Source organism: Molothrus ater, chromosome 2 (assembly GCF_012460135.2).
Source record: "Molothrus ater isolate BHLD 08-10-18 breed brown headed cowbird chromosome 2, BPBGC_Mater_1.1, whole genome shotgun sequence".
Lineage (NCBI taxonomy): Eukaryota > Metazoa > Chordata > Aves > Passeriformes > Icteridae > Molothrus > Molothrus ater.
The window spans coordinates 97,326,116-97,339,793 of NC_050479.2; the positions used below are offsets into that span (position 1 = coordinate 97,326,116).

The 13,678-nt window shown below is 40.2% G+C and overlaps 1 protein-coding gene across 1 annotated transcript in view; it reads left to right on the top strand.

Annotated features, from left to right (window-relative positions):
• Positions 1–1,909: 1,909 nt before the first annotated feature.
• Positions 1,910–13,678, top strand: part of LOC118693904 (uncharacterized) — a 51,835-nt gene continuing 40,066 nt past the window's right edge. The window contains exons 1-9 of the mRNA XM_036394834.2: positions 1,910–1,949; positions 2,459–2,973; positions 3,804–3,870; positions 5,614–5,675; positions 6,489–6,516; positions 8,741–8,787; positions 9,366–9,405; positions 12,037–12,095; positions 13,253–13,354. Coding sequence (XP_036250727.2) covers positions 1,910–1,949; positions 2,459–2,973; positions 3,804–3,870; positions 5,614–5,675; positions 6,489–6,516; positions 8,741–8,787; positions 9,366–9,405; positions 12,037–12,095; positions 13,253–13,354 — 960 coding nt within the window. The remainder of the gene's footprint in view (positions 1,950–2,458; positions 2,974–3,803; positions 3,871–5,613; positions 5,676–6,488; positions 6,517–8,740; positions 8,788–9,365; positions 9,406–12,036; positions 12,096–13,252; positions 13,355–13,678) is intronic.

Consider the following 13,678-nt stretch of genomic DNA (forward strand, 5'->3'; position numbering starts at 1 on the left):
TACTGACTGACTGGAAAGAGTTTAGAGCAGAATAGTAAAAATGATCACTCAGTGCAGCTGTTTTGACTTATTAAAAAAAAAGTGATTAATGGATTAAAGGGATAAAATACAGCTTGAGGCTGGACTAAATGATGAGCTGGGGAGGACACAGGCCTCTCCAAATATGAATAAACAACATGAATAAAACAGTAACACACAGCAGTAAACCATAGGGTAAACAATGACACACTCAACTCAGAGCCACAAATTATTCTTCTACAAGTCAAACTAATCAAAGGATAGTTGAAGTTAAATCTTCTGTCATGTATTTCTGAACAGATCTACTCAACAGAAAGGCAGAAGATGTAGAGCTTGAACAGAATAGAGGATGAGGTTCTGATGTTACAAATGCGCCAAAGAAGTTTTCTTCTTGAAATGTCTGTTTCTGTATCATATTAATACATTCTCTTTTCTAGCAAAAAATGGCACAATGTTCACTGTTTACTTATTACTATGTTAACAGTGAACATTGTGCCACTTTCTTTAGTTTGTCAACAGTTTGATCCACAGTCTTGCTTTGTAGTCAACATAAATTCACCCAAGCATTAACTTATCTTTGTTGACTTTGTGGTTCTTAAGATCATGCAGTTTAAAAAATTTTTGTTACACCTTATCAAATATACCAATTACTGCTGGCTTAGGACAGTTTCCATGCACAGCTCCTGAATGTCAATCTCATTTTCTCATATGGGTGATAGAAGAAATTTTTTGCACTTGAATGCTCCTGTCACTCTACTGAAGCGTACCATGAATTCAAAATAGACAAAAGTAACTTCTGGATAAAATTGAAATAACTGGATCACACCCTTGTTTTTCTAGGTTGATGATTACCTCAAATATTAAATAAGTCAAGGGCTACATCTAATATTTAGGCTGTGAAGTCAGTGAGTCCTAAGCTAGGAAATGTCAGAGGAAAGTAAGTAATCTCATCCTCTGTGTGCAGTGTATTTGAGCCTTAAGTCATCAAAGCACTACAAGGTGACCACAGAACACCACCATGAAGGCCATGGCAACCCTAAACCTGCTGGTGAAAATACAGAGATAGTCTCATGCTTCTTTTTTCCCCACAAGTGACTTAATGATGCAATTTTTTTTTTCCATATGATTAGCACTTTGAAAGTTGGAAGTGTTGAATAGTTAGTTACCTGTTATTTCCTTTTATCCTTCTCTAAATGTGGGGCTCCAGGTCTCATTCTCTGCACATCATGTAAAGCTGGCTCTGAGTATGTATAGAATTACTTTACTAATAAAATTTCTACTACTATTCCAAACTAACCTGATATTTTACCATGTTGGAAGCACCACAGAAGTTATATTTCACCTATTCAAGGGAGTGAAATTAGTAGTATATTTTACCAATGGGAAAGATTATAGGCACTTGCTTCAAACTATTGAGTGCTCATCAATTTTGTCAATCTGCAATACAGAGATTCTAATTTATTTAGGGTAGTTACATTTTCTCCCCCCTATTTTTAAATCTTAGGAAGTTTATATAAGCTTTGATATATTCAAAGCATGGCTTCCATCAAAGTGAATGTAAAGACAAAGTATTGAGAGCTTCTGCAAATCTACTGGGTATGTATCAAGAAAATAAAGAACATAGAATTAGGTGCTCCTCAGTGAGATTCTGGGTTTTTAAGGATGATTTGTCCTGCAGTCATCCTGGTGGAAACACAGTGAAAAATGTAGGAGTGGGACCTGTTGTGTTACCTTGGAATTACCACACTCATCTTTTCCTGCATGCTGAAATCAACACTTCAGTACTCTTCTGGCTGGCCCACTCAACACACACATGTGATTTAACCACTGAGAGCAGTATTTCAATGCAGTGCTGGCAGAAAATCATACCCTGAAAAATGATAAGGCCTAAATGAAGAACCAGAAAAAGGGTAAGACCTGCCAGAAACAGGGTAAGTAAGGCCTTACTACAGATCTTGTCAGCTGTGAAAACTTCACAATCATCCTAGTAAGAATGCTTAAATGTGGATCAAAGATGTATTTTTCTAAAGTCCTACCGTTTAAACAAAAATTTAACACAACTTTATAAGAAGTAAGTAAATACAGATCAGCTTTAAACAGTAAGGGATTATGAAAAAGGCACCTCTTTACATTACCAAAATGGAAAATGTTTTTTTTTAATGGGAAGTTTCAGGGAAATGGATGTGCTTGATAGTATTTTACTTTAAAAAATCGTTATTTATAGAAAACCAATGGTTACTTGAAGAATATTGGGAAGGAACAGAACGGAATCTAAAATACAAGTGCCAGTGAGCAGGTAACGCTCTGGCCTGCTCTTCCCCAAAGGCCTGCAGCCTTTGCGGACCAGCTAGAGAGCGACTGGGGAGGGCGTGACCGCCGGCCACTGAACGCCGAATTCCCCAGCCCCGACTCCTCTGGCCGTCTGTGCCGAATCCGACAGAGACACAACATTCTGTACATCTCTGTCTGGAGCTGCCCAGGCCGGAGAGCGCGCTGAGGCGCCGCCTTGCGCTGCGGCTCCATGTCCTGCCGCCGGGAGGCGGGCCTGGCGCTCCGGCAGCGCCGTGCGCCGCAGCCAACGGGACCCGCGGCCAGCCGACGTTAACAGGCAGAACAACGCCCCGCGTCGCACCTGACTTGGCGCTCAAAGCCAGGACTTGGAGGCGGGGTGATCGGGCACTCAACAGCGCCAGTAACCAATCAGACTATAAAGCCCGTCCACCGCGGATTCTTATTGGCTATAGTGCCAGAACTGATTTTAGCAACAACCAATCGGACGCGGCGAAAGGGCGGCCGTTTGAATTGGGGCGGGAGCGGCCGGCCGCGGTGTGCAGAGTGGAAGGCGGCCGGCGGCGGGAACGGTTTTTCGTTATGGAGTTTGATCCCACGATGCAGGAGGGGCTGCGGCGCAGCAGCGCTCGTTTCATCGCATCCATGACGCGCATCATCGAGCACGTGAGCAATGCGACCGGGATGGCCGCGGGTTCCGGGCGCCGTCCTGAGGCGGGCGGGGAAGCGGGGACTGAGAGCAGCCATGCCGTCTGTGCTGGCCCGCGCACTCCTGTGCCTTGGCAGGAGAGGGCTGGCAAGAGCCAGGTCCCGGGATACAGCCACAAAACGGACACCTGGGACTGCCCGTGCTGGATACGCGACTTAGTTACAAGTGCGAGCTGACTTCACAGTGTCCTTAACCCCGACTAGCTTGCGTTAGACGGGGGATTTCCAATGAAACTACAGAAAGTGGGGGACTCCGTGAGTCCCTCTCCCTTGGGAGCCGTTCTGTGTTTAAGGTGTGGGCATGGTCCTCCTCCGTGCATCCCCGTTTATCCCGGGATGCGTCCTTTCCCGTTCGGGAGATGTTTTGTGCCGCCGCTGGGCTAAATCTGGCACTAGATGGATTTTCTCGCCTAGTGGCACATCGGATATTTTTACATGTCATGAGCTGTTGGTCTTAGCTGTGGGTTGCTTTTAGTTTCTACAGCAGAAATTTGGGTGAAACTGTTCAGAGAGCGACTTAACTGCATTTTAAAACTCTCTGGAGCCCTGTTTTGGCAGCGCGTATGCCTTAGGTTGAATGGCTTACGCATATAATTAAAATACACCGGTTTCCTCTAGGAGTTAATATTTCCGGATTGCTGACATACAGCTTTGGCCAATAAAACAGCATAATGATAACTTCATGTTTCGGGTAAAAGAAAAAATTGTTCTAATAAGAATACATAAAACAGACATTAAAGATATTACTTTGATCGTTTGTTCTAATATTTAATGTTTTTTTTCTTTAGTATAATCATCCCTTTAGGGATGACATACTGATTTCCATGGACTCTTTGACGTACGATACACCTCAGGGTAAGAACTCCTTAAAGCTACATTGCTTACATACTGTATGTGTAGACTTAGTAAAGCATGCAAGTGTTGTCAGCTGCAGAATATTTAAGCGTGACGAATACTGATTTTTTTTCACTAAGATATGATAAATCATATGTAGACTTAGTATAGTACCAAGAGTTTACTCCTATATGCATTATTAGTTTATCGTGTGCTCCATTCTAGAGAAGACAATGGTTATTAGCAAAGTTCATGGTATAAATGGTATTTGGATGACTTGAAGGAAGAAAAGGAATGCAGACATTAGCAGGAGTTGATATGCATGAATGGATTATGTATTTTCATCTCAACATAATATTCTGAATAATGCTATGATAAATTACTGCTGTGCCAAACATCAGGGTGGAGTAGGTAGACAGTGTTTTTAAATTTTATCTACAAACAGACCCAAGCTTATTCGTAAAGACAAATCCACTATTCCTCTTAGCATAAATCTAAACCATGTGGGCCCATGACAATATTTATCCCGTTTTTTTTGTAATGGTTGATCAAAATTCTGCAATGTTGAAAGGTGGATCCCGTCCGGGCTCTGCGTGAGAGAATTGCTTGTTGTGAAGGCGAGGTCCCCGCCGGCTGCATTTCGCGCCTTCTCTTCACGTGGGCGCCGGCAAGGAAAAGGCGCCACCGCCGCCCTGGCCCCTCTGTCTGCAGCGCGGCTGCCTAGGAGCGGCCATTTTGAGCCCTGCCAAGATAGCAGCGGCCCCGGTCGCCAATTCCAGATCCACGTTCCCGGCCACGTGGCCGCTCCCCGCGCTGGTCTCGGCCGCGTGGTTCCTTGCCGTGCCTGACGGGCCCGCAGCACGGCCCTGCAGGCTCCACCAGGAAAGGGAGCGGCGCCACTCCTCGGAGACCACAGAGATAGAGAGCCCTCGCAGTTTCTCTGCTTCTTAAATACATTGTCGTAGAGGCATTACCAGCTTCTCTAATTGGCTTAGCAGCATGCCTCTTCTCAGAGCCAGCCAGCAATTAGTTTTGCCAGGCACAGGAGAAGCTTTCGGCAGCTCTTCCCAGAAAATCACTTCCGTGACTGGCCTTCTCCCTCTTCACCTAAAATCAAGTCCCATAAAAACTACCACATTCGTGAATTGCCGTCTCAGTTTTTATAGCTTACTGGAGAGAGCGAGGAAGTACCAGTTGTGCACCAAAGGTTTTTACAGACTGGCAGGCTTGCATTTCATACACGTTATCCAATGGGAGAGGGAGGAAGCATTCATAGAGTACTGTAATAGACAGCTTTGCATTGGTAAGGGATTGGTTATGCTTTTGGGTTAGTGATCTCTGTTCAAAATGGAAGGAATTATGGATCTTGGTCCCAAAGAGCCTTAATTATGGCTTTAACTAACCTCAGATACCATGGAGTCTGCATTCATCAACTAAAATCTAGAACCTAAAATCTTTTGCCTCTTTTCTCCTCTTGGTAGATTATGGGGCTGTAATGCTCTTTGGATTTTAGCTCAGTCTTGTTAGACACAGCATATGTGATGATCTTTTATGTCTTGCTTGACTTCTCAACTTGAATTGCCATATTCTCCTGGTTTGTCTTCCTTTAAATTTTTATTTCAGCAAATGTGGTAGTAGACAGTTCAGATTTGCTAATGCTTTGTTATTCTGTAATATGTCGTTCCCAAATGTTTGTTAGAGTGATATTCAGTATAGATGGTATTATGATAAGTGGTAATATTATTGCTTTTTGTTTTTTTCTAGGACCTAAACGATGGGACCATATGTCAAGGAAAGACGTTAAAACTTGGAAGAAAGGATTTACGGTATTTAATAGTACAGTCCTACTGCGCAGCCAAAATGCAGCAATATTTCTTTGTGGATGTATAGATAGATAGGATTATATTCTAATCTTGCCATGCTATATAATATTTTCAGAGGTATTGAGGAGGTCATCATATGCTTTACAATAGAGGTTTAGGATAGTTTAAGATGCTTCCGATGCATCTAGCTAAAATAGATGACTATTTATCATTGGTTAGCACTTGTAAACCTGGAGAAATTTTTTTTTCAGTTGCTGTCTGTTGGGAGTGTGTATTTTTGGAACTCATCAGAATGTATTCTGTGCAGTTATTGCATTGAATCAATTTATCTTTGTTCAGCCAGTCAGCTCTTTGATTCAGCAGGGGTTTCTGGTTTCATCTTTAGTTTCTGTTTTTTTTTCTCTGTGAAATAATGCCAGATTAATTAAAGAATCTTTGCAGTCTCACCAGTCAGTGTGTCAGGTAAACCCATGGCCAGTATGGCGTGCCTTGGCAGTAACTCAGAAGCTGTTCTGAACCCCACAGAGTGAGGGCATGAGGAATGAAATTCAGTCTGAGGCAACATGAGTGGATTTAATGGAGACCAAAAAGAGGCTGTATTTAGGGTTCCCTTTCCACTCCTGGTAATGCCTCGTGCACAGTCTACTAAGCATTGCTGCCCCCAAGTTTCCCAACCAAATCCGTAAAAGACTGTGAGGGAAATTCTTTGTCTTAGCCTCTTATGTGGGCACAGGTATGTTCTTGTAAATAAATACAATGGTTAAAATAATTTTGCTATTCTTTGATTATTCTGACTTTTTTTTTTTCCTATTGCAGCACGTTGGTCAAAGGCCAAGGAGCACAGGTAGTGGTTTTTTTTTTAAATCGATTGCAAAATATCTTAATATATTATGACATTCATCTGAAAAACTTTTATTTGGAGCATAAGAGGACAAAGCACTGCCTAGCACGGGCTTCCTCCACAGCACTGCCAAAAAAGATTGTCCATACGGTGGTCAGATACAGGCTTTGAATCAGCTTAAGAAATCTGAATGTAGAGCTGGAAAATAAGGGTCTGGTACAAAAAGTTTCAGATGGTCCTGACCTTTACTTCTTGTTCCATTTGGCTAATGGGGCAAAGTGGTACAAAATTGTGGCTATAGTCTCTGATAAAACATGGAAAGAAAGTTATGTTTTTTCAAAGATACAGTATTTCAAGTTTCTTAGAATAAATATTTTGCTAATCTTTGCAAATCTACTTTATGGTCTGAATATCCTAGAAGCTCTTACAAAAAGGAGTTTACGTGGTTGTCTTAAATGCTGGAAAGACTTGATCTTATTAATTTTAAATTTAGTGTCCTCCATTTCAGATGACCTAGAAAGGCAGAAAAATGGGTAATAGGTGTTTTGCAGCTTCTGATGTTACTTGAGAAAAGTATTACTTTATTTCAAGTCATCCTAGGGAAGAAATTTCTAACTAAATATTCAAGGGTGGTAAACAGCTTTCTTTTGAACAAAGTAAGCCTGCATAGATTTGTATTTTCCTATGTATATTTATATATTCCATAAAAATTAGAATATTGCAGATTTTTTCCAGCTTAAGAAAACCATTGCTCTGGCTTTGTTTAATTGAAACACAAAGACACATGAAAGCATTTGAACTGTCTGGTTTTGGTTGCTGTTAGCCTTAAAAAAGGCGAAAAATCAAACCAGCCCATACACCTTAAGCCCTCAGCCCAAAAAAGATACGTCTGACTATGGATTATTAATGCTAATGTACGGATTTTACTTACTCACTTACTCTTAAGTAGACCTAAGTGTTTTAAATTAGGATACATGAAGGTTTGTGCTATTACGTCTAAGCATTAAACAACTACCTATCACTGGACCCCCTCCCCTTAGAATATCACTAGTGTTGTTTTTTTCCAACTCACAATTCTGCATTTTGCTAGATTTGAGTTTTACTATTTGGGTGGCATGTCCAGCACCCTCATCAAGTTTTAGTGATTTAAACGACAGTCCTTTGAGTGGTGGGGTTTTATTTTTTCATATATGGCAGCTCTGAATGAGGGAGGACCAGGTATGTTAAATTTCAGCCTGCCAGAGAAGTGATATTTTTGTCATATATTAGCCACATGATTTGGCTTTTTTTCCTTGCGAATTTTTTGGGAACAAAATGGGCTTTGTGGTGTTTCATAGACCTTGCTCAGTAAGGGATTTCAACTGGACACTACTTTATTCTTCTGATGCCGTCTGTTCCCAACCCAGATATGTTTGGAAGAGGCACTCTTTGGCTTCTAAAAGAATATGTTGTTAAGGAAGTATTACAGTAGTGTTTTGCAAAATCATGAGGATTAATTTCCAGAGAGGGTTACAACCTTAAGCCAGAGCCTTCGAGTTATATGCTTGTTGAATTTTATGAGAGAGTGGTTTTGTAGCCACTGGTTGGAAAATTGTGCTTTGAATAATTATCAGTGGTCTGTGTCCAAACTTGGGGCAAACATGGTGGTTTTTCTACAGGACTTGTCCTGTGCACTTTATTGGTTAAATACTTTATTTAAGTAATTAACGGAAGAGGGAATACCCTTAATTAACTCTCAGATGATAGCAGGTGGTGTTGCCCACTGAGAAATTTGTTGTCTGACAAATTTGGGCTAAAACTGAAATTTCTTCGATTTCATGCAAAGGAGTTCAAAGTAATAGACTTACTTTGGAATAATCAAATGCTGAAGAGACAATTTTGAAAGCTGCTTGAGCCAAGCAAGGATATTGCACTCCGCTGTAAAAATAGCACACACCGTGCTAGAAGATATGCACAAGTGCCTTGAACGTGAAGCACACAAAACCGGTTTTCTGCACTGTTCAACAGTGATAAAAAGGGTGCTGCAGTACTTTGGTTTGTGTTTCATTATAGTGTGATTGGCCAGAGGGAGTCAGAAAAAGAAACCATTTACTAGAGCCACTGGTGATAGGACGTAAATAGAGGGAAAAATAAAAGAAATTGAAAACAAAAATAGCAAGAGAGGCTAAATATTATGAAAGTAATAGAACTTTTTTTTTCCTCTCCCATTCATGCTACGAAATATCAGAGAAGCAGAGCCGTGATTTTGAAGATGAGAACTCAGCAGAACACCAGGTATGGGTGCTACATTGCATCTGTTTTGATGGAGTGTTCCAGGCCAGGCTGGGTGAGGCTTTGAGCAATCTGGCCATCACAGAGGAGATGGTTCTAGATGATTTTTAAGGTCCCTTCCAACCCCCAACCATCCTATGTCCGTCTCTTTGGGAAAATGTATTTATGTAGTCAAAAGCTAAGAAATCATTTATGAGCAGATGGTCCTGTACCACGATATCTGGACTGGTTTTCAGCTGTATTATTAGGGTTATTTTGGAGGGGGAGAGAGAGCAGTTGGATAGGGGCTGTTCACCACCAAGTGCCTTTTTAGTTAGGCAATATGTGGGTCTAACTTTTTAAATTACTACTTGTAAAATCTGTGTAGTCTAGAATAGCTTCTTTTGACTCAAAGTAAGTATGTGTATAGACTTGTTAATAAAGATGGTGTGATTTGGTCAAAATTTGTGGAATACACCTGCATTTGTTTCACAACCACCACCCCCCAAAAACTGAGCATGTAGTGAAAGCAGAAAATTCTATGGGCTAATTAATATAGTTTAAGCTACCAGGTAGTAAAATTCCTTTCATGTGCTTTTAAGGAATCTTCTGAGAACTCTGGTGCAGATACATCTGATACAGGTGGGTTTTTTTCATTTACTGCTTATCTAACCTTTAATTAACTTTGTTGAGAAAATTGAAGATAGTGAGGTTTTGACCTTGTATTCCCAAATAATTATTTGATTGCATTAATTAGTGGGAACTGCCTTTGACTTGTTTTTAATGTTTATAACTGGTATTATTCAACAGTTTGAGCAAATGAAAACTTGTAGTGTTTTTCATAGATTCAGCTATGGCTAGGCAATAGCCAGCAGTTAATGGCTGAAAGGGAAGTTGTACTAGAGTGTGTTTAGCTTGGGGTTTAAGTATTCTGGTAATTAATAAGCTTGTTCATCTACATAGCTGACTCTAAGGCTGGCAATTTCTTCCCTGTTGAGGGAAATATTTCCTACAGTCATTTGAGAGGATAGTTTCAAATAAGCATTTGAATGATAAAATAATTTCTGCCAATTTAGAAAGCACGCCCTTTTTCTCAGCCTGCTCAATGAAAGCTAGGAAAAATATTTCAGAGGCGCCTGTAGCTTGGCTTCTGTAACTTCCTTTGCCTTTTGCACTTGTGGGATAAATGAGTGAAGTGCTTCACAGACTCTGGTATTTTCATAGCAGCATCCACTAAAATGATTATGCGCTTCTCCTCCTCCTCTTACGAATGGTCTGCGAAGCATCTGGTGAGGATTTGTAGAAACCTCTGTGAGTTCCAGCTATCTCCAAATCCTTTAAGATGTAGAAATTAGATTCTTAGGGATATGGCATTTGATTCCTCACCTAAAAAATTGAGTGCACTGTGGTGTTTGTGATGTGTGATGTTTTGGCCTTTGGTAGTTTGGGTTGGGTGTTTTCAGGGTCCGTTTTACTTGGTTGGGTTTTGGTGGCTTTTTGATACATAAAAGCTTACCAGTAGGGCACACTAACTTAAGGGAAGAAATCAGTCTTTAGCTGTTTTAACTAAGGTTTTAGTTTTGGCAGGTGTTTTCCCCTTTTAGTATTCATACAGAATACCTCATACTTGTCAGGGAAGGCAGAGTTTCTTCCAGGTATTATCCACTATTTTTGTGTTGAAAGTGTGCAAAGCTTGTCTACAGCAGGCAAAAGTCAAGTGGAGCAGCTCTCACCTGGGCCTGCAAGTCTGTCCTTGATAGGGAAAGTTATTAGGATTACCATTTCTTGCTTTCTCAGGAAGTAGCATGGCAGAGTACATCTAACAATTACTTGTATCCAGCAGGGTCCTATCACAGAGGACTGAAATAATTTGGAGAAGTTTTATTATTTATTATTTTTATTATTATTATTAATTTTTTTATTATTATTGTTTATTATTCTCTAAGTTATAACTTAGAGAATGAGAGTGTTTTGGATGCACCTCCTGTGATATAGCTTTCTGAAATAAAGGTCATATTTTTGAGAGAGGAAGATGGAAGTTGTCTTTCTTTCTCTCTGTTCTGCCTTTGAGGCGCAAAGGTGTAACTGAATTTCCCTTTTGGCCTTTAAGACCACTTTTGGATTCCCTGGAGAAAATACTTTTATTTTTCCATTCTGTGCCATGGCCCACTGCTAATTACTGAAGTGTTCCAGTGATTTGGAAGTATGATTGCCAGCACATTGAAGATATACTAAAATTAGATTTTTGAGGACTCACACTTAGAAGAATTTTCCACTTGTATAGAAATCAACTCGTGCTCTGATGCAAGCTATTTGTTAATAATTTATAGTTGATGTGATGGGGTCAATTATTGTGTGACACAGGAGTTGTTCCCTTTATCTCGAGAAGCACCCATTTTTGTAGCAGTCCAGTCTGTTCATCTGGATGAACATTTAGGAAGCAATCTGACAGGTTTGTGCCCAATTGAGCTGGAGGAAGAAGATTGTATGGCAGAAAGAGAAACAGCAATGTAAGAGTAGTATGACGAGGCAGTGATGTGGTAGTATGATAACCAAGATTTCTTTCACTCACGATTTCCAGGGTTATTCTCCTCTCTTTTTCCTTCCCTCTGATGAGTGCAGGGAAGTTCAGAAATCGGGGCTGAAAATGCAGTCATGTATTTGATGCTCATGGATGACTGATTTTAGCTAATGATGAATTGGAAGGTCTGCCTACATTGAGGACAACAATGTTTTGTTGCATTTCATTCACAAAACCACCCACAGAATACCTAAAACTGAGTGACCAGAGTCTGTCTTGTTTTTTCATATTCTCAAGTCTGCGTTATTTCTCACTTTGTGAGTCCTGAGGTGGTCTTGACAACCGAAAGGTACTGAGAGGAAATGTGAAAGAAAATCCTGGCTATCTTTGTTGGCATATTTGGGAATGCAGTGGGGATTGTGCATTAATGATTAATGAATCTTAGAGAGCCACAAAAGAAGGAGCTTTAAAAATGTTTTACTCTCTGAGATGTTTAATAGAAGTTGTAAAGAACTGATGGCAAACAAGTTTTCGTAAGCCTTCTTTGCTCTGCTGAAGTCATTTATGGAGCTACAAACCATGCTTTTCAATTGGAATTGGAATGGAAACGTAATACAGTTAAAAGTTATAGTGTAGAAAACTGTTTTCTAGAATGAAAACAGTGTAGTCAATAACTTGCACAGTGTGTGTTTAAAAACATTTCTGTTTTGAGTTCAGCTATGTTTGATTTAATATTTACCTTCAAATTGCAGGTGAAGAAGGTGGTGACGTAGCCTCAGTAGGAAGAAAATTTAAAGGAATCCGTCTCAAGGTAAAAATTTTGGGTGTCTAATAGAATGTAGTGATTCAATAGAAGCTAGTTACTATTTGAATAGTTTACACATGCCTGATGAGCTGATGCAGTCAGCAGAAGACTTGATATCGTCTGCGTCTTAATGCACATTTTTGGCAAGTGAGGAGTTCAATAAGTAGCGTCACAGAGACCAATCAATGACAAGTGATGTTATTGTCTTGCTAATACCAGTGGGCCAGAGAAAGGCCTACAATGTACTGCATCAGCAGGCAGCCCTAAGAAGGGCTTTTTCTAGGTAAGGAAAAAGAGAAAGCAGATGGATCATAAGGTGAAAACGCTTGTTAAAGAATGGTCGTTCACCTGAGAGTCTAGCGTAAATAGGTAACATGATTGGAAGCAAATGGTAAATGAGCAGTAATGGCTGCCATAACAAAAGCAGTCTGGGATCTTCTGCTGTTGCTTCCCAAACCAGACTAGGGTCAGGACTAGCCGGACTATTTACAGTGTTGAGGAAAAATATAACACGCACTTTGTGTGTGCAGCCATTTTAATCCTGTGGTTTGCTTCCTCCAATAGCGTTGCCAAAAATGGGATTTACTTTCCTTACTTGTCTAGCACTGTGCTGGTGTCTTCTCTCTGACAACAGCTAATACAATCTGCTTCAGAAAGGAGATTGTTTCCAGTTGCTTCCAGAGATTGCTTCCAGTTTGAGTAATGAATGGCCTTTTATTCCAAAATTCTCTTAGGTTTTACATTGAGGGTAGTTGCAGAGTAGACCTTCATTTGTATATGACTTCACACGGAATGTTGAGAATACAAGTAGAGATTTGCAGCTGTAATCGTCAGAGCTTTGTAACCTTTTTTCTTTCTTCCTCTTTCCTTTATTTGATTGGGATTTTTGATGGTTTTCATCAGAGGATCTTTTAGGCCGAGTGTGCTGTTCCTTGAATATACTTGTTTATTATTCCTTTTTTAAATATCTTCACAGGTAGTTCCTTCTATGGAATTGTGGTGGGTTTTTTTTGGCTGGGGGGGAGGTGGGGAGGCAGAAGTTTATGCAGGTTGCATATAGCCTGATCTGAAGAGTACTTGTTTGCAGTAAATCAGGATAATCATTTTGGAGTTGCCTGTGCCAATAATTTCCATGTGTTTTAATAATTCTGTTTTCCTTTTAGAATCTGAATGTAGAATCTGATGGCCAAATCCTGAAGAAAAAAAGAGTTCCAGTGGATGTGATATTACAAGGTGATGAGAGAAATATTCCCAAATGGATAACGGTGAGATATTTCTCCTATTCTAAGTTATGAGCTAGTTAGAATAAAATAAAAGCTCTTTAACTGGGTAGCAGTTAAATGCATTTTCACACAACTTCTCTGGGCTTCTCCCGTTGTTCTTCTGCTTGATGTCTGTGTAGATATTGTAGGATCTTGGGGTTGTGAGAGCTATGAAATGTAAGAAACAAAGCAAATGTTTTATTAAATGTATTTTCACTTGTTTTTTACTTTTATATGTTGTTCTTGGAACCCTGATGTGCAGGTTGATCTTTGAGCTGTTAATTTTCCTAAAAGTCTAAATCTGAGCTTTGTAGAGGCTCAAAGAAA